We start from the raw sequence: 21,138 nt of genomic DNA, 5'->3' as shown, positions 1-21,138 counted from the left end.
GTGTAAATTGGCGACTGCATTTCCTCAGTTACAACAGTGACTACATTTCAAAAGTGCTCCATTAGACCAAAAGCACTTTGGGACATTATGAGGCTTTGAAAGGTGCTATATAAATGAAAGTTCTTTCTTTAAAAGTTGACATGTCTGTGAGCCTTTGTGCATGTCTGCAGTGATATATTGTCACCATCCTGTAGTGGTTGGGTTCTAGGAACAGAGAAACGATTTGCAGCAAGTGATAAATTCAAAGCAAAATTTGTTGGACTAATAAACTTTGGGGAAAAATTGGTTCTCTCAAATTCAATTTATAAATATATACAAATGAGGCTTTGAATGGATGTATTTTAGTCAACATCAACCACATTTTAAAACATTTATGAATTAAAGTGGGTTCAACCTAAGAATGATGTTTAAAGATTACATTATTACATAAGGTCAGAGATAAAGCGGACCTGATGGGGGTGGGTCAATGAGCGAGACGTAATTGACGTGACAATTAGCCAATTACTGAGGGCGCTGGGTTGGGGGGGGTGGGGCAGGGCGGCTGGCTGTATAGAGCCAATGGGGAGGCGGGTCCAGGCTTGATTGACAGCTTCGGGGCCTGTGCGGGAGCAGCAAGATGGCGGCGGGTGCTGTGGGAGGGCGAGGGAGCGAGAGGCCGCTGCCGCCTCTGGACAATGGCCAGAGGCTGCAGGAGCTGCCATCTCAGATAGCCACCGCCGGCCAAGCCCCGAGCTGCCAGATCATTAGGCCGTCGGTCAGTGAGCTGAGCCGGGAGGTGAGGACCAATATCCTGTGCACAGTGAAGGGTTGCGGCAAAATCCTGCCCAATCCGCCGGCCCTCGGCATGCACCTGGTCAAATCACACAGGGTGCAGGTAGGTACAACACCAAACCCCCCTCCCAGAACCCCCAATTACCCCCTCCTCCCGCTCCCCTCTCCTCACTACCACCCGCTGCCTCCCTCCCTCCCAAATAAGTCCTCCCGTCCCCCTCCTCCTTTCCTTTCCTCTGCCTCCTTCCCCTCCCCCTCCCCTGGATTTCTTTCACCCCTTTCTCAGAAAGATTCCATCTCCTTTTTGTCGTTACGCCTATGGTTTAGTGTCACACTTTTGTGCAAGCTCCGTAGTTCGGCTCACACGTCTTTATTCTTTGAAATGCATTTTTAAAAAGCAGCTGGATAACCACACGAGGGAGACAGAATTGGAAGGATGCATGTGAAGTGAAATAGAGGCGTGGACCTAAACACCAGCATAGGACCAGCTGGGCTGAGTGACCGGTTTTCTTTGCTGTAAATTCTTATAATTTCAGTTAACCCAGATGTCATAAAAATAAAAACAAAAAAACTGCGGATGCTGGAAATCCAAAACAAAAACAGAATTACCTGGAAAAACTCAGCAGGTCTGGCAGCATCGGCGGAGAAGAAAAGAGTTGACGTTTCGAGTCCTCATGACCCTTCAACAGAACTTGAGTTCGAGTCCAAGAAAGAGTTGAAATATAAGCTGGTTTCAGGTGTGTGTGTGTGGGGGGCGGAGAGATAGAGAGAGAGGTGGAGGGGGGGGTGTGGTTGTAGGGACAAACAAGCAGTGATAGAAGCAGATCATCAAAAGATGTCAACGACAATAGTACAATAGAACACATAGGTGTTAAAGTTGGTGATATTATCTAAACGAATGTGCTAATTAAGAATGGATGGTAGGGCACTCAAGGTATAGCTCTAGTGGGGTTTTAATATTTTTATTTATTTTAAATAATGGAAATAGGTGGGAAAAGGAAAATCTTTATAATTTATTGGAAAAAAAAGGAAGGGGGAAACAGAAAGGGGGTGGGAATGGGGGAGGGAGCTCACGACCTAAAGTTGTTGAATTCAGTATTCAGTCCGGAAGGCTGTAAAGTCCCTAGTCGGAAGATGAGGTGTTGTTCCTCCAGTTTGCGTTGGGCTTCACTGGAACAATGCAGCAAGCCAAGGACAGACATTTGGGCAAGAGAGCAGGGTGGAGTGTTAAAATGGCAAGCGACAGGGAGGTTTGGGCCATTCTTGCGGACAGACCGCAGGTGTTCTGCAAAGCGGTCGCCCAGTTTACATTTGGTCTCTCCAGTGTAGAGAAGAACACATTGGGAGCAACGAATGCAGTAGACTAAGTTGGGGGAAATGCAAGTGAAATGCTGCTTCACTTGAAAGGACTGTTTGGGTCCTTGGACGGTGAGGAGAGAGGAAGTGAAGGGGCAGGTGTTGCATCTTTTGCGTGGGCATGGGGTGGTGCCATAGGAGGGGGTTGAGGAGTGGACCAGGGTGTCCCGGAGGGAGCGATCCCTACGGAATGCCGATAAGGGGGGTGAAGGGAAGATGTGTTTGGTGATGGCATCATGCTGGAGTTGGTGGAAATGGCGGAGGATGATCCTTTGAATGCGGAGGCTGGTGGGGTGATAAGTGAGGACAAGGGGGAGCCTATCATGTTTCTGGGAGGGAGGAGAAGGCGTGAGGGCGGATGCGCGGGAGATGGGCCGGACACGGTTGAGGGCCCTGTCAACGACCGTGGGTGGAAAACCTCGGTTAAGGAAGAAGGAGGACATGTCAGAGGAACTGTTTTTGAAGGTAGCATCATCGGAACAGATGCGACGGAGGCGAAGGAACTGAGAGAATGGGATGGAGTCCTTACAGGAAGCGGGGTGTGAGGAGCTGTAGTCGAGATAGCTGTGGGAGTCGGTGGGTTTGTAATGGATATTGGTGGACAGTCTATTACCAGAGATTGAGACAGAGAGGTCAAGGAAGGGAAGGGAAATGTCAGAGATGGACCATGTGAAAATGATGGAGGGGTGGAGATTGGAAGCAAAATTAATAAATTTTTCCAAGTCCCGACGAGAGCATGAAGCGGCACCGATGTAATCATCGATGTACCGGAGAAAGAGTTGTGGAAGGGGGCCGGAGTAGGACTGCAACAAGGAATGTTCCACGTACCCCATAAAGAGACAGGCATAGCTGGGGCCCATGTGGGTACCCATAGCCACACCTTTTATTTGGAGGAAGTGAGAGGAGTTGAAGGAGAAATTGTTCAGCGTGAGAACAAGTTCAGCCAGACGGAGGAGAGTAGTGGTGGATGAGGATTGTTCGGGCTTCTGTTGGAGGAAGAAGCTAAGGGCCCTCAGACCATCTTGGTGGGGGATGGAGGTGTAGAGGGATTGGACGTCCATGGTGAAGAGGAAGCGGTTGGGGCCAGGGAACTGGAAATTGTTGATGTGACGTAAGGTGTCAGAGGAATCACGGATGAAGGTGGGGAGGGACTGGACAAGGGGAGAGAAAAGGGAGTCAAGATAACGAGAAATGAGTTCTGTGGGGCAGGAGCAAGCTGAGACGATCGGTCTACCGGGGCAGTTCTGTTTGTGGATTTTGGGTAGGAGATAGAAGCGGGCCATCCGAGGTTGGGCGACTATCAGGTTGGAAGCTGTGGGAGGGAGATCCCCAGAGGAGATGAGGTCAGTGACAGTCCTGGAAACATAGTCGCCCAACCTCGGACGGCCCGCTTCTATCTCCTACCCAAAATCCACAAACAGAACTGCCCCGGTAGACCGATCGTCTCAGCTCGCTCCTGCCCCACAGAACTCATTTCTCGTTATCTTGACTCCCTTCTCTCTCCCCTTGTCCAGTCCCTTCCCACCTACATCCGTGATTCCTCTGACATCTTACGTCACATCAACAATTTCCAGTTCCCTGGCCCCAACCGCTTCCTCTTCACCATGGACGTCCAATCCCTCTACACCTCCATCCCCCACCAGGATGGTCTGAGGGCCCTTAGCTTCTTCCTCGAACAGAGGCCCGAACAATCCCCATCCACGAATTGCTTGAAGGAAGGAGCTGCTGATGCCCACTGTTTGAAACTGAAGAATGACCTTTTGCATGAACTTTTGAAATGTTCTTCCCAGCAGTGGAACTGGACCTCTCAAAATGAGGAGAAGTTGAATAACTGTTAAAAATGGAAGGGGGTTTCCTTCTGACTGTATTTAAGCAGACTATGTGGCTGTTTGATACATGCAGTCTTGTTTTCTTCTGCTGAGCCCCCTTCCCCTGCAGTGCTGAAGGTGCAGAACCTTTGCTGGGTTGAGGCTTTGTGGGTGCTGAGCACCATCTGGTATTTCACCCAAGTAAGTCATTGTTTATCTGGGAGCTGAAGCAGTGAATATTAGCAGATTCTTAAAACTTTATACCATTCTGAACTGACTCCAATAATACTTCTGGTAGACATCCATTGCTAGTGGTGGGGTTGGAGACCTGGCTGATTTTCTCAACCCTAATACAGGGAAATTGATACAAGTTGTAGCTTCCACATTGAAGTTGGAACCTTATCCTTGTATCTCTGTTACTTTCTGATTAAATTGGAGTTCCTGTGGTGTAGGCTGAAGAGGTTTGCCACGCTATTGACACATGAATGCTATGTAATAAAGTTTTATATAACTTCAAAGTACTGACAAGCTGAATGGCAAAGGAAATACTTATCATTACTTTCAGAAAAATTCTTAAGTGCTTCACCACATACAACAAATTGTCTGACATTTTGCATATAAACCAGTTGATAAATCATTTATTTCATGTTATTTTGTACACTGATATGATGGGATTATGATGAGATATGAAGATGGCGGACATTGACACAGCTGGGAGACAGTCACTGACAGCCTTGACCTCTGGAGGTTGACTGGATAGGCATTGGAAGAGGCAAGCAGAAACGAAAAGCGAAGTTGGCCGAGAAGAGGGCCCAGAGAAAATAGAGGCCAATGAATCCTTTGCAGCCCGCTGTCTTCCTCTACAGCCAACACGGCAGAGATTGCTATGCCAGCGTTGGGCTCTTGAACCACGCCAGGCGATGGTTAACACAGAGTGGAGCACCACGGCACAAACCATTGTCTCATGAGACAGAAGGCTGCAAATGAATGAATGATGGAGTTGCTGTTGCCATTTTAACTGATTCAAAGGGAGACTGTACTGACTGGGTAGGAAGATCAGTTCCTTAGCCTTTTTTAAAAAAAGAAAGCTTCTTGAGTGAGTGTACTAACCTAATTTAGTGGATATTACTTTATTTTCTGATAGTTTCAAGGGAATGTTCAGCAATTCCAGGATTTCTAATGTGTAGCCAACAGCAATTCAACAGTCTGGCATTTCTCGCATTCCTAAGAGACTTAAATATTCCGAGTTATTTCTTGAAATTTCCTCATCAAAGACTATAAGCTTATTTTAGCTTGGAGAGCTTGGTGTAAGATTGTTGAATGAGTGTCAAATAAATGAAATATAGCTTCTAGAAAGGATGAAAAATCTCGAGTTAAAAGCTGATAAGTGTTCAAGCCCTTAAAGGCTTTCCCTGTGTGTATGATTTATAGATGCTTCAATTTAGCAGCCTGATAGCAATTTTTTAAAAAGCTGGCATCTTAAATGTGCTCATCATAGTATTGAAAACCGTTAAAATTGCTGCAATCTGATAGTAATTATAATTAAAATTGATCAATTATGCCATTATTTTGTGTTTTAAAAAATCCTATTTCAGTTTTTAGTTTAAAGTCCAATTTTGTTTCGTGAAACAAAGCACTATAAATTGAAACAGGGAAGCAATCAAATGTTTCACTGTTGACCAGCCACATTTGGGAATTCTTGAGTTAGATTATATGGTAGTCTTCACAGTGAGAAATGGCATTTATGATAGTGTGCAGATGGGTTCTGGGAGCTGTATTTTATTATTCTTCCATCGGATGGGGGCATCACTGGCAAGGCCGGCAATTGTTGCCTATCCCTAATTGCCCTTGAACTGATTGGCTTGCTAGGCCACTTCAGAGGGCAGTTAAGAGTCAACCACATTACTGTGGATCTGACATCGCATGTAGGGCAGACCAGGTAAGGATGGCAGATTTTCTTCCCTAAAGGATATTAATGAACCAGATGGCTTTTTATGACAATCGATGATAGGTTCATGGTCACCATTACTGAGACTAGCTTTCAATTCCAGATTTATTAAATTAATTTAAATTCCACCAACCTGTGTCCCCAGCTTATAGCCTGAGCCTCAGGATTTCTAGTCCAGTGACATCACCATTATGCTGCTGTTCTGTGAAAGGGTATATGCTTGAGCAGAGGGGAATCACTGTTAGATTGGATCATTATGCTGTACATGGGAGAGGATTGTGATGTGCTTTCATTTTCCAACAACCTGCTCTTTCCTATGTAGGGAAGGCAGGTTGAGGGAGGGGAGCGCAGGTTGTGAAGGTCTGATCCCAAAGTTTATGCTATTATTTTGTTGCTTGGTGGCCTAGATCTTGCCCTATGGAATCTGTTGATAAAGAAATGAGCAGTGTCTGGTGTACATATGTTTTGAATACCTTATACATGGAGGATGCCTAGCTCCAGGTGATGGGTTTTCTTTGAAGTCGTGGAGGATACTTGACTTCGCTAGGAAACATGATTTGGGGATGACTAAAGATGCCCTGTTGGATGAGGTTGAATTTGTCTGTTGGCTGCTCTAAGACTAGGTGGGATTCTGAACCTAACAGATCTAATTTGACAAGTGCCCCCCTAGGCATTTCCAATCAAAATTAATAATAATTGAATGCAATAATGCAAAACAATTTTTGTATGAATAAGATATTTTTAGATTGATTAAAGTTAAAACTCTATACATTTTGATTCAGGGCAATGTGATCTGTTGGAAGCTTCATTGTACTTGAATTTGCTCCACCAGTGCTGCTTTTTCATATGCCTAACATCATTAGAGATGTATGTATAATAATTGTTACAGGGCTGAAGAGGAACATTGTAGCTTGTGTTACAGTGGTCTGTGACCCTCAATAAAAATGTATAGAGAGATTTCGGTCAGTAATTGCATTTTATTTATTTAGTGTTTGATTCTAATTGCAGGACTGCAGCATTAATCCAACTGTTAGGAAAGATCTGAAGACGTCTGTTCAGAAACTGTTTTGTTGCCCCATTGAAGGTTGTCCAAGAGGACCGAACAGACCGTTTTCCCAGTTTGCCCTCGTTAAGCAGGTAAGCACTGCTAACTTACAATCCCACTTGTTCATGTAGCACGTTGTACAATTAATTCATGATTTGTTATGTTTGGGTTGAATTTATGAATGGGCAATTGCTCTTAATGCAATTAGGTCATTTGATTAGATAGTGAACAGAGCTGTTCTCTCCTGACCAATGTTTATCCTTCAAACAAATAAAATGTATTACCAAAACAGAAACAGAAATACCTGGAAAAACTCAGCAGGTCTGGCAGCATCGGCGGAGGAGAGCACGGTTGACGTTTCAAGTCCTCGTGACCCTTCAACAGAAGTTCTGCTGAAGGGTCATGAGGACTCGAAACGTCAACTGTGCTCTCCTCCGCCGATGCTCCCAGACCTGCTGAGTTTTTCCAGGTATTTCTGTTTCTGTTTTTGTTTTGGATTTCCAGCATCCGCAGTTTTTTGCTTTTATCTCTATTAAAATGTATTACCTGGTAGTTGTCACGTTGCTGATTCGGGGAGCCTGCTATATGCAAATTGGCTACTCTGTGTCCTTCCTACGTTGCCACAGTGACTTCACTTCAATTAATTGTTTCATTGGCTGTAAAATTGCCAGTGATTCTTTATGGTCTTAGTTGCAGTTTCAGTGGACAATTTTCTACTCACGGCTAAGCTTATGAGCCAGGTTAGCTTTGGCGTGGCAGAAGTATTTGAGGCCACAGAGGATCATGCCAGCTTTTGACGTTTTATAGTCACCTTTGTCCTAATGGGGGAATGCAATTTCATGAGGTACTTTCAGCTACTGAATCGCTCCCACCTTCCTGTGTACTTGCACTTCATGTACCACATGTAACAGTACCAGCTGCCGATAACCCTGGAACCTTGTTTTGTAATTTTCTGGTTCGGGTGGGTGTTAAGAACTTAGGTAGGGTTGTATGTTATTTTGGGAAATTCACTGTTGGTCTTATGGAACTTTACGCTGGTTAATAATTTAATGCTGGTCTGGAGATCCAGAAATATTGCCAGCTTCAGACCAACTTTTTTAAAGACTATTTCAGTTTATAATCTTTAACCATCTTTTGATTGCTCATTGGCTGCCTTGACTATTATGGGGTGGGGAGGTGGGAAACATGTATCTGTGTGATCCGAAAAGAATTCTTGAAAGTTAGGGTTCTAACATCAATCGGCTAGCTGAAGCCTTGGAACCAGCACTCAACTTTCCTGTGAATCTGTTTGCGAATATGTTCTTGTACAGCTTGCATTCATATAGCACTTTTAACGTAGCAGAACATGCCAAGGCACTTCAGAGAGATGGTATTAAATAAGCCACAAGGATGTTTTGAAACAGATGGTTAAAAACTTGGTGAAAGAGTTTTTAAGGAGCATTTTGAGAGAGTGTAGTAGTAGAGCAGTTTAGAGAGGACATTTCAGAGTTCAGGGCATAGGCAGCTGAAAGCACAGTCGCCAATAGTGCCGAGATTAAAATGGGGAATGCACAAGAGGCTAGAATGTGAAGAGATTGGAGATCTTGGAGGATTGCAAGATTGAAGGAGGCTACATTAGAGATTGAGAGTGGGGAGGCCATGGAGAGACTGAGGAACAAGGATGAGAATTTAAAATTGAGTTGTTGGACCGGATCAGAAGCCAATGTAGATCAGCAAGCGCAGGGGTGATGGCTGAATGGGACTTGGTGCAGGTTAGGATATGGCAGCAGAGTTTTGGATGAACTCGGGTTTATGGAGGAAGGTGGAAAATGGGAGGCCAGCCAGGGGAACATTAGAACAGTCAAGTCTGAATGTAACGAAGGTCTGGATGAGAGTTTTACGCAGTAAAGACTGTTGTGGCTTAAGCTGCTCTTCGTCGTTTTCTTTTTCCCCAGCACTTTATGAAAATTCATGCTGAAAAGAAACATAAGTGTGACAAATGTAGTAACTCGTATGGCACAGAATGGGACTTGAAACGACATGCTGAGGATTGTGGGAGGATCTTTCAGTGCACTTGTGGGTGTCCTTATGCCAGCAGGCCAGCACTGCTGTCTCACATTTACAGAACTGGACATGAAATCCCTGCTGAGCATCGGTGAGTAAATGATCTGCTAAACTCCCTCCAGACAAGCTGGAGTGTTTCTTTATAAAGCTTTTTGTGTGACAAGTCATCTGTTCTGCTGTATCATACATCAAGACAAATTACTTGAGCCTTATTTTTCAATAATATACATCATATTAAAAACACCCAGATCTCGTGGCAAGTATTTCACTTGCCTATAACAAGTTACTGAGCCTTGTCTGGCATTTATATTGTTGCAGTGTCATCTTTGTGCGCTGAGAGTCATGTAATGCATTAACTTCCTGAGCAGCTTGGTTCAAATATTTCTAGATGCCACTTGACTGTATATAGGTGGCCTGTGCTTCCAATCCACCTGTACATGCCAATAATATGCTTTCACAATACCCCCTACACCATAGATATTTGGGAGAACCTTCATGGAAATCATTCAAAATTTGTTTCCTCTTAATTAACTCTTCACCGATTGAAAACATGTAAATGTATTGAGCTTTCCTGATGCAGAATGCAATCTCCTACAATAATATTGTGCACTTCAATGTGGTCTTTAATAATGTAACATTTTTAAATGTAAATTTGCATGTATCATTAAGTGACTTTAATATGATTCTGATATCAACTTCAGCATAGTGCAACCATACTGTTGGTATCCTTCCCCCACCAAGCCACACCACCACACCCCCCAAAAAGAAATGCAGAGAAGACTACAGCCTGTACTTTTCCAAATAATACTTTGGTAAAATAAACAGACTGTGGTATGTTTACTGGTCCAGCTGGCTAACAGGGTGGAGAGAGGAAGTGGCAAATGGATAAAGACCCTCTGAAGCTAGCTAAATTAACTGAGGGTGTTGCATGATTACATGGAAACCTGAGCCCATCCCCCACCCGAAAACACAGACACACACACCGAGAAATTCCTTTGACAAAAAAGCCAAGTTATCTGTACAAAGAATAGTCCGCTCCACCCAAACAAATGTTGCAGTTCCTTCTATGTGTAAAGCCAGACAGTATCATACACAAAAACTTGAACCTTGTGGGCACAAAAAGTGAGAGTCCATGCACAAAACAGGTGACAATGCTTGAACATACACACAGTAAGGTCCCATACACAAAATAAGACAACCTAATAATAAAAGTTCCAAGTCTTCAATCATTTAAAAAGAATTCACACTCTCCTTTCGCCTTCTTCAGATCTCACTCCCTCTCCTTCCCATCCTTTTGACCTGCACTCCTCACTCCCATTCTTTCCTTCCTTGCTCAATTTGAAAATTGGATTAATGTGCAGAAGAAATGCTACCACCAGTCGGGATTAACCTTTTCTACTCCTTCAGACCTGGCGAGGTTTAAATAGCTGTATCTGAGCCATAGTTCAAATCGCTTAATATAAAAAGTGAGTGCTGGATTAAAGGGCCTGTGGGACACATTGGGTCCATGGGCCTTGTGTTAATGTTTCTGGATTAAAGGATCAATTTCCTTAGTAAATTACAATTTTGGAAGATGTGTTAGGTGCTTTTGGATTAAGTTATATTTTATGGAAAAGTGCTCTTGTGCGATACGATGGTGCACGAAAATAGAGCCATGTTGAATACACAGCCGGCTGCAGGAAAACTAAGTTCAAGGATACTGCAGCGCAAAAATTGCCGCATCTAGAAACCTGTTTAATCACCTTGGACAGCTGTCTGCTCGTCAGCGGAGTAAGAAAGACTTCAGAAAGAACCAAACAACTTCAAACCTTTTTTAATTGGGGAAAACTGTTTACTGACAGCTGTTATTGGGAGACTTAGATTCTACCTGGATGGAGCTGTAGTAACAGATCAAAGAAGTAAATCCTAAAGATGTTAAAGATTCGAAATTAATGACAAATACCAATAGCTACCCTGAATGTTTGAAATTAAAGCTAGGCAAATTGACCCTAATCACCCTGAACCTCAGTATTGTCTGCTTCTCGTGAAGATGTCAGTAATGCAAGTTCACCTTCTCGGTACGTGCTAGCTTGAATATTGACACGGGAATTTTACTTTTGTATAGTATTCATAGATTGCATATGATTGAGTAGCTCCCTCCTATACTTATTACATGACATCCCAATTTGCAATTCTTTCCGCAGGCTAGTCTGGCAATTCCTTGACTTTCAACAATGTACGTGCTCTGCTCTGGTCAACAACCAAGAAATCTGAATGCCCTTATCACAGTTGCCTCTGTCACGTACATATTTTTAATTACTGACATGTGGCGATCCTCGCTGTGTGATTTAGATATTTTTTGGGAGAAGCCTTTTATTTAGGTAATGTATAGCCTGGGAGCTAAACGGGAACTGGGAGTCCTGATTCCTGACCAAATGCCCCTCCTGTAGTTGGTGATAATATGATGATCTCTACTTCTTCTGAGCTGAATTACTTAATCTCAGGTACAAGATATGAATGAGCCCAAGACCTGATATATAAAATAAAACTATTGCTGTCGCCTCTGTCTATAGTTTAGTCTACTGATAGCCCTTGTCCATAATGCATTGTAGTCTAGTGACTTGTGTCCTTATTAGGTAATATTTATGGTGTTGATTATAACTTTAAAATTGGAAGTTTCAGGTTTTTCCCCATTTTAAAATGATTTAGGACTGAATATTTTATGACATTGATTACTGGATTGCACAGTTTTGTATTTTTTCCAACTTCTTTGTCATCCTGTGGTTTGTTAGCTTTGCTGACAGACACTTGCTAAGTAATTCTGCTTGGGCATTTATCCAAACTGCTAAAGCACGAAAATTATCTTGGGGCATCCTGCCAACTGCTGAAACTTGATGGTCCTAATTTGATTAACAATATAATTTTTAACCAAAGGAATCTGTAAATACACTTGTAATAAATTTGAAAGAGCTACTCTGATACCATTATTGGCATTTTAAACTGACAGAACGCCCAGGAAATATAATAAGGTGAAGAAATCCATTAAAATCTGATTTTTTTTTATTCCTTGAGCTGCATGGGTGATGTGAGGCAGAACTTTTTTATGCAGCGAGTGGCAATGACCTTGAACTCACTGCCCATCAGGTTGGTGGAAACAGAGACAAGGGCTGATTTCAAAAGGAAATTCAATGGGCATTTGCGGGAAATAAATCTACATGTCAATGAGGATAGAGTGAGGGAATGGGATTGATTTGAATAGCTCTATATGGCCTTGATGGGCCAAATGGTATCCTCCTGTGCCATAATGGCTCTGACTCCTCACATATCTCTTAACTGCGAGAACTGTATGTGGCCTGCTCGATCTCCATTGTTTTGGAAGAAATTTGGACAAATTGTAGCTTTTAATGTCTGTATATCAGTTGTGTTGTGGTATATGTAAACCTTCTGTCCTGGGGACTAGTATGGTGCTGATTGCCTTTATATGCTGCAACTGTTGGCTGTGCCAAGGCACCAGCATACTCAACATTTTTAGACTATATTCAGTGTTCACAAAAATAGAATTAACTATGAAGCATTGAGGCAGGAATAGATTAAACTTAACAATTGATCATTTGAAATCAGAGTGGACAAATTCAAGGATCGTATGCTGCATTTTGGAGCATCAAGGCATGTGGCATAGACTTGTGGTTTACCCAGCCAGGGCTGCTGTAAACCTAGTTTCAGCCATACAATTGTGGCTAGAGGCTGTATGAAAGCCAGCCACTTCCTCACTGGAAGGCAGAAAAATCAGGGGTAGGGGAGCAGTCACCCTCTGCCTACTCTGAGCAAAATTTTTTGCATTTGAGTCAGAGGTTGAAGGATAGGAAGCAATTGCCCTTTCAGTCGTAACATGGTAAGAAGTAAGGCAAAATATTTGACAAAAATCCAAAGAACTGTTAGTTGCCAACTGCTGTAGTTTTGTTGTGATGCTCACTGTTTCCAGCTGTTCATTGGTTTCTGCTCTCACTGGCTTTATTTGCTCCTAATGTGTTTGAGATAGACCATTGTATGATAGGTGTCAAACTAACAAGCTTAATTATTCTCCATACACTCCAAGTTTTAAAATGCAAGATTGGGTCTTGGCATTAAGCCAGTCTTCAGTTTCTCCAACTAGTTTTGGAGGATAATAGAAACATTCCCAATTTTCTTTCAAAAGTAAAAAGGGTTTTGTAAAAGAGGTGAGCTATTTCATGTTTCTATGACTGGGATTCTAATGACCTAATTTGCCTATCTGCTATTTAGGGACCCACCACGCAAGAAGAGGAAAAGTGAGTGGTTAAATCAAAATCACTTGAACCAGGTAGCAAAAGAGAAGCATGAAGTCCAGGTGGCCCAAGATCCAACAGTGACAAACAAGAGAAACTGCATCAAAAGCTCCTGCGGAGATGACGGTATTAATCAGACTCCAGCTCCTGCAAAACAAATTCAGAAATTGTTGTTACCAAAGCCCAAAGTTGCACTTGTTAAACTTCCTGTTATGCATCTCACACATTTACCAGTTCTTTTATCTTCAGGCACCTCCATGGATAATTCTGTGAAGTCCATTGTTGTTGCTGTTGACAATCAAGGATCCATTCTGAGCACAATGCATATTTTGCCGACATCATTGGGAACTCTGGCACCAACCATGGAGACAAAAGGGTTGAACTTTAAAGGTGATCTGCCCATCTCCAAGGTGACTAGCATCATGATGGTCGAACCAGTCAGTACTGCAGTTCAAGTCAACATGGATTCAGGTTTTGCCAATAATCAAGAATTGCCATCACTTGGAGACCCGAGCCAAAAGAACAAATTTAACTCCATGAATGTTCAGACAGACATATCATACCTTGCACAGAACACAGTACCAGAATCTCTAGCTGTGTGCTGCTCTACAGAGAACACTGTGTCAGCTTGCACGCAGACTGATCTGAGTTTCAGTGCTCAAGTGTTGCTACCCGTAAGTGTTGAGACACAAACGTTTGAACCAGACACTAAAATCACCACATCAATAAGTGCTCAGACGGATCCCTTTGGCCAGTCTTGTTTTCCATTGTGTGGTGTTTCCAGGAAAACACAAACAAGTTTGTTAAATTCTAATCATGATAAAAGCTCTACAGTTCAAGCACTAATTAATGCAAATAATCATGAAGAAATTTTTGACCATTCTCTAGTTCCCCCTTACAGTGTTTGTAGACAGACTCAAACTACTTTTGCCCTGGATGCAATGGACATGGACCAACAACATGATCTTTTACAGAATTCTAAGTCAGCTGTTGATTTTCACATTCAATCCACTTTACTTCAACAGAACCCTACGACTGACAATCAAACTCAGACAATTAACCTATTTAATGACTTGGAAAATATCCTGTCTGAAAGCATAGCTGGTCATTCATTAGAAAACCGTGGTCTTTTATCCGATGCCATCAATGCCTCTGGTGAGAGTATGACGAGCAGTCAGACACAAAGTGCGGGTATTGACTTTGATATTGAAGAGTTTTTATCTGCAAGCAACATACAAACGCAGACAGAAGAAAATGAATTTGGTGCTTTACAGACAGAGTCTGCCTTGGAATCTCTGGATATTGAGACTCAGACAGACTTCTTGTTTTCAGACCATCCTGTTCAAGCATACAATGGCAGGGGACAGTCCAGTTATTTAGGGCTAGAAATGTTTGACACACAGACTCAAACAGACTTCAATTTCTTAATGGACAGCAGTCCACATCTACCTCTAGATAGTATTTTGAAACAGTCCAGTTTTCCTCTAAGTGCAGAGTCTTCTGGCACCAAAACCCAGACTGATGATGTGTGTTGTAGAAATAATTTCAGTAATGCCCCTGAAAACCATGTCCGATTAAACTGCGCTGAAACACAGACAACCAGCAGCTCCTTTGAAAACCTTGGCAGTTTATTCTTCACTAGTAATGAAACACAGACTGTAATGGATGACTTTCTCTTGGCAGATATGGCATGGAATACAATGGAATCTCATTTCAGCTCAGTTGAGACACAAACATGCGATGAAATCTTTTCCTTATTTCGAAATACCAGTAAAAGCAGTGACTGAAGTGCACAGACTAAAAAGGAGCATGAATTTCAGCATTGGTATATTGTGGAAGGTGGCAAAATTTAATGTCAAGTTGCAATGCTGCTCATCTCGTTTGGCCATAGTGTACAAGGCGGGGGTATAAATTTTGTTGGGACAAAAATGGCAAAGGAATCATAGATTTAAACTGATCTACTGAGGCCATAGAATTTACAGCACACAAACAAGCCATTTGGCTCAGCCGGTCTATGCTGCTATTTGTGCTCCAGAGGAGCTTCCTCCCAACCCTCCATCTCACCTTATCCTAAAGGGTCTTCCCATTTGGCTGGCTCCCCCTTTGGGTCTCTGCATTCTTTTGTCTTGGATGAAAAAGCAACTAAGCTTGATATGTTTAGGCTTCTACTAATGCTGTTCAATTTCCCTCTGTTCGCCTCCCCTTTTCTCGTTTGACTTTTCTGCTTTCTGTGTGGCACCTTCCTCCAACGCACTTCTGGCATTGCTTATTCTATAGAAGTTTTACAGTGCCACATTTTAAAAGTCAGGCAGTATGTACCTTGATTGCCCACTATTTCATGTTGGTGTATCATGATCTTTTCTCTTTCTTCTCAGCAGCTTCTAAAGATGGAGGGATGCAGATTCTTTATGGGTTAAAGTTAGACACCAGAGTTCATCTGGTACTTTGTCCAAGGGGCAGTTATTTACATGTGTCCCTCGCTAGCTTGGGTAGACAGGCTCTTCAGTAAAAAGCATCATCATGCTACGGCTGTTAACTCTGGACATATTCCTGGAGGTTTCATCACAACCTTCTACTTCCAAACAACCCGTCCAGTCTAATGGCACTTTTTTTCACCAACACCAGTATTGCTGGAATCAATAAATGAAGTTGTTCAAAGATTTTTTTAAAAATCTTTGTTTTTAATGTCCCTGAGAGTATGTGCGACTCCAGGATAAATTTGGTTGGCAACCCTATCACAGTCTAATCCAAAACTGGTCTTCGTTAGTGTTCACACGTGCACTTCAAATATGGCTTGCTGGATATATGTTGAGCACAGGAGTTGCTGCTGATGATTGCTCCCTACCTAACCTAATGGCATTGAGGTTAATTTTAGCACTCCAATCATTGGCCCAAAGCTGAGAGCAGAAACTGCAGATTGAAACTGGGCCCGTACTAGTGTGTGTGTGAGATTCAGCTACGCGGCTGCTTAATGTTGAGCAATCGCAGAGCTGAATATTTTTAACACAATGCTGAGAGAAATCATTGAGCAAAAGTGAATGCCCATTGGTGTACTTTTCTCCAGCAGATTTATTGCTTGATGCAGTTCATGCTAAATGTTTGTGACATGAATTGGATTATAGTTGTTTAACCTGACCAAATTAGTGCAAAGCTTTCCTGACCTTCCAAGGCTCAAACATTAAACTTCCTGAAGTGACCATTCTTGGTTTTCCTGCTCTCATTAGTTGCTGAATTTGCACATGTTTTTGGCCCCTTCATTGGTTATAAATTTTGAGTTTTTCATGTAAAATATATTTTGTACAACTAATTTGATTTGATTTTCTTGTTTTGTTGGCTGGGGCTGTGTGCCCTGGGTGTTTAGAAATTGCTTCACCATTTCTGTGACCTTGCACACTATCTAGCTCACTCAATGAATACAGCTTCTCACAAAGCAATCAGGAATGTTGTTGAGCTATATGTGGGTATCCTCATGGGCTTCGAGAGCAAAGAATTCTCTGCTCTGAAAGCCCAACCTTTAATGCTGCCATCAGCTGAGCTAAAGCAGGCTGTAATTAGTCAAGAAATACTTCACTTCCTCCACCTACGATCCCAGTGCAGAGCATAAGTATCTGGAACAAGACTGTGCTGGTTCATCTGAGCATCCATGCTTTGTTCTTACAGTGAATTATTTCTTCCTGATGTTTCTGCATTATTGCAGGCCCAGGTCTTGAAATTGGGCTCTGTACCTACTGGCTGTGATTTTATCTTGACCAGGTTACAATATTGATGAGTAGGATGGTCCTTCCATGCAAGCTACTGTCACCCAAGTACCTGTTTGGAGAAATAAAGATCACGTTTGTTGGAAACTTGGGGTCTCAAATCCAGACGTGTAGCCAATATCATGAGAGTATTTCCATGAATGTGATGGGGTCCCATCCAGACCTAGTCAAAATAATATGCCAGCTATGCTCTTGCTACATCAGTGAATAATTTCTGAGACCTTGTTGGAAGATAAGCCTAAATGAATTCTCCAGACAAAAGGGAGACCTTCTTGTTTGCTACGTCTAGTGGCTGAATCTTTCTGCCTGAATCTCAGTAACAATGTTTAATTTTAATCTTCCAGTTCCTCGGCTTTTCTGTGTATCCCAGACTCCCGGTGGATGCTCTTATTTATAGTCTCTTGCATTTATGAATGATGAGGTTTCTTAGGCCTGCTCATAAGTTTGATGGAGTTCAAGTGAAACCAGAAACCTGAATCTGGAAACCAGCCTCAATGCCCACATTGGGAGATAAAGTGCTAAATTGCTGGGAACTGGTCTGAGTAGGTTTTCAGAATTGGTGATTCTAAGAAGCAAATAAATCATCATTGATTGTTTTTATATTCCATAGGACTAAATGTATATCACAAGCTGGGAAAACAAGAATTGGTTCCACCTAGTGAGGAGAGTTGCAAAGAATTTTGTAAATACTATGCCTCATAATGTCAAAGCCCCATTTGTAAGTGTAAACTGCTGTCTGCACTCTTGTTCTGTTTGATTGTCCTATCTGAAATGTGGGGATTAAGCCTTTGTTTTTGCAAACAATATTCAAAAATGACTTGCATTTCAGAGATGCTTGGAAACCATAAGATACCTGTTAGAGGGGGAAGAACGAGTCCTTTTTAAGGCCAAAGTTATTTGAGCTTTAACTGCCTCCTGTCTGGTGCAGTCTTTGGGTATGAGGCAAGAAAAGCCCTTTTCATGGCACTAAAGCTAATGACTTTGCTAGACTTGGGCACTTGTCTTCCCAGTTGGAAGAATCTGTAAACATCACCAAGGGCAGTATCTTAGATTACACTCTGTTTCAAAGTGCATGTCGCAATTTGGAGCACCAGCTTAATTTCTGAAACTTCTTTAACTCTTTACTTCATTAATGAGGTGTGATGATATAGCAACTCTCTATTGCACAAAGTCCTGTCTTGTTATGCAACTATTCCTGAATTTTTGTTTTTATTTCCTACATTTTGCCAGCTTCCAGAGCTGTATCTGGTTGATATGTGTTGAATTCATTTCACAAATATAGCATTAATTTTTTTCGACCAAAAACTAAACTGCACACTTAATGGCATTGCCTTTATTAGTGTTACACTGCTGCTTTTCATTGTTAAGTATAAATTTGTGTCTCTGACATTGCAGTTTCTATTTTTTAAAATCCAAAAATAGAAATCACACAGCACTGACAAGTACACCTGCACGTACCTCTCATAGTTTTTGAGTAGGCATTTGTGTTTCAAGGCTCGCCCTGCATTTGATGTGCTGCAATATTTTCAGTAAAATGTCTTTCATTCTTCCATATGCTGAATTGGCGTGTAATTTGTTCTTGCCAGCAGTTTGATTCCAAAGTAAATGGCAGGCTCTGATATCTGTGTCTGAAGTTAATTGTTTTCACATACTCTTTTTAGTGTTCTGGTTATATTGCTGTTACTAAGCCTACCACATTGCTTCAGGTAAAATAGTACTCCAGTCCGTACACTTTTAATGCTCCACTACACAGCTTTTGTGACGCTATTCATTTTTTGCATTATACTTCATGGTTGCATCTTAAAATTTAAAACTGCTCAGCAATTTTTCCCCAGTTCAATTGATCATAGTCACCAATGATTTATTGAAATCCTACTGTGGCAAACAGTGCAGCTGTTAGCATTTTGTACCCACTTCGTATTATTAACACTGAAATTATTAACACTGAACTAAATCCCTCTATTTTCAAACCTTGAATAGAGTTTGACACAGTCAAAATAAACATTTTGCACATTGATCAGAGTTATTGGCCTTTGTTAACAGCTGCAGCAAACATGGCAGCATTTCAGTACAGAATGACTTTGGATTCATTACTGCAGTGTAGACTTTCAGGACTCCTATATAACTTAGGAGTATCCTGCACATTTTTACCTAAGCATTACAGACTAGACTTCTGTCCTCACTAATGCACCACGTGCACTCATATTTCTAAAATGCTTGTTTCCAAGAGATGATTAATGAATGAAAGAAGCGAGGTAATTTGCCTTGTACTCTTGTGGTCCTTATTCTTAATTTTTTTTTATTCATTCATGGGATGTGGGTGGCGCTGGCTAGGCCAGCATTTATTGTCCATCCCTAATTGCTCTTGAGAAGTGCAATGCTGACATACTTCATTTTCCATGTTTTGCACCATTCTCTTACAGAAGTAAACTTTATACTAGATAAGTAAATTGCAGTTTTTTTGTGTAACATTTTCATGATGTAGTTCACTTTTTCTCTTTTACTGTGAGTACATACAGTACATATGAAGTGTTCTCCCATTTCCTTACATGGGATGTATTATTGTATTGTTTGCTTAGGGGGTCAGTTGTTTGGCTGAAGATTACCAAAGTCCACAAACCTTTTGAGATGGAATAAGTTGCGCTGTGACTTTCATTTTTGGTTGGTTGGTGATTTAAGTTACTTAAAATTTTTCTTCAATTTATGAACTTCACTGCTCTTCAAATGCTTTTGTATTATGTCACATAGTACTTTTACCCACCTTGTCAAACTGGTCAGGTTTGGCTTTCAGTATGAAAGTGACACTAGTTTTAGCATTCTTGGATCAGGAAGGAGAGAAGCCAACCACTGTTCATGCTCTTGATTGCTGCCCGGGCATTCGATTTGGAATGGCATTGTTGGGTAAGGACAGGATCTGGCTCGGGTGGTCATTGCTGAAACACTAAATATTTAAACTCTTATATGGATGGATGGATGGCCATCTGGTTCCAGTTTTGGAAGGCAGCTAATGTTTGTGGAGCGGGAGTTGGGGCCTTCTGGAGGGGCAAGGACAAAATTGGCGCAAAAAACGCCACCAAGCTTGAATTTGCTTTTGATTACTGACGTGATTTTACTAAAATTCCTGTTTTGAGTTGTATTTTGTTTTTTGTTCTGCTTCATTAATTTGACACTTAACACCCCCAAAAAAACTGCATGGTTCATGATTTTCAGCCGTATTTGCACACAATTAAAAAGGGGTCAATGTGACTAAGATATGTTTAACTGACAAATGACTGCTCCATGTGACCTTGACAAGTGTACTTTTACACACCTCTGTGATAACATTTCTCCTTTGGCAGTACGCGACGAATTATGCATCCCTTTTTAATGCATGTAAGCTATTGTGCCAGAAGTGTTTTTTTGTTAAAATATTTTGTCATGTGAGTAAGCATTTCTTTAAGTTGATGCTATAACATGAGATTTATTTCATTGTACTCCAGTTAGCTGGAATCTTGTACGTTAAATTATTTTCCCTGTGTATAGTGTCAGTGAATGTTTTGTGTAAAGCACTAGGATGCTGGTCAAAATTATGCAAAGTTACACAATAAAGATCAGTTCCTCCTCCCATGAAAGTACATCTGGATTATTTTTGTTGCTGCAGGCTCAATTTACTGGGTGGCGTGGTTTTGAGTTGCATTAACTGAATTCCGTTACAAAGACAGCCTCAGTGATTTCTAAAATGCGCAAAAAAAGTATAATTTTGTGTGTGTTACCCATGGTTACTGGCAAGTTGAATTGTGGCACCTGAATAAATTTTCCTACAATGTATTCTGCAGTTAGAATAATACTTTCATTCCTTTATCTGGAATGGCTTTGGAAATCTAGTTGTGTGGGTAGGCATGCATGTTTTTAAAGACCTGTAAATACATTTTCAAAACCTTTTAACTGTAGAACAGACCTGGCCAATATCTATCCCATAATATCAAAAAGAAATAGATTGGCTGGTCATGATCATACTGCTGTTCATGGCAGTTTGCTATGTGCAAATTGCCTGCCACATTTCCTACATTACAACAGTGACTATACTTCAAAAAGCAAGTGTTCAATTGGCTTTGAAATAACCAGTGATTGTGAAAAGTGCTGTATA

The 21,138-nt window shown here is 41.7% G+C and overlaps 1 protein-coding gene across 3 annotated transcripts; it reads left to right on the top strand.

Moving 5' to 3' along the window:
• Positions 1-606: 606 nt before the first annotated feature.
• atmin (ATM interactor) lies at positions 607-20,618 on the top strand. Of its 3 annotated transcripts, none has more exons than XM_041191773.1 (4): positions 607-874; positions 6,892-7,020; positions 8,863-9,062; positions 13,232-20,618. In XM_041191773.1, exons 1-4 carry the CDS (start codon positions 617-619, stop codon positions 15,039-15,041), a joined length of 2,397 nt encoding a protein of 798 aa, XP_041047707.1. In that variant the 5' UTR covers positions 607-616; the 3' UTR covers positions 15,042-20,618. The 3 variants fall into 3 exon arrangements, with proteins under 3 accessions (XP_041047707.1, XP_041047709.1, XP_041047708.1); XM_041191775.1 differs by lacking the exon at positions 607-874 and adding an exon at positions 1,458-1,508; XM_041191774.1 differs by lacking the exon at positions 607-874 and adding an exon at positions 3,819-4,982.
• Positions 20,619-21,138: the final 520 nt, after the last annotated feature.

Source organism: Carcharodon carcharias, chromosome 7 (genome assembly GCF_017639515.1).
Source record: "Carcharodon carcharias isolate sCarCar2 chromosome 7, sCarCar2.pri, whole genome shotgun sequence".
Classification (NCBI taxonomy): Eukaryota; Metazoa; Chordata; class Chondrichthyes; order Lamniformes; family Lamnidae; genus Carcharodon; species Carcharodon carcharias.
This window is presented reverse-complemented; position numbering and strand designations above follow the sequence as displayed.

Coding starts and splice junctions, on each gene's coding strand:
- atmin (XM_041191773.1), top strand. CDS start 617: ATGGCGGCGGGTGCTGTGGGAGGGCGAGGGAGCGAGAGGCCGCTGCCG. Junction 875..6,891: donor TCAAATCACACAGGGTGCAG/GTAGGTACAACA, acceptor TTCTAATTGCAG/GACTGCAGCATTAATCCAAC. Junction 7,021..8,862: donor AGTTTGCCCTCGTTAAGCAG/GTAAGCACTGCT, acceptor CTTTTTCCCCAG/CACTTTATGAAAATTCATGC.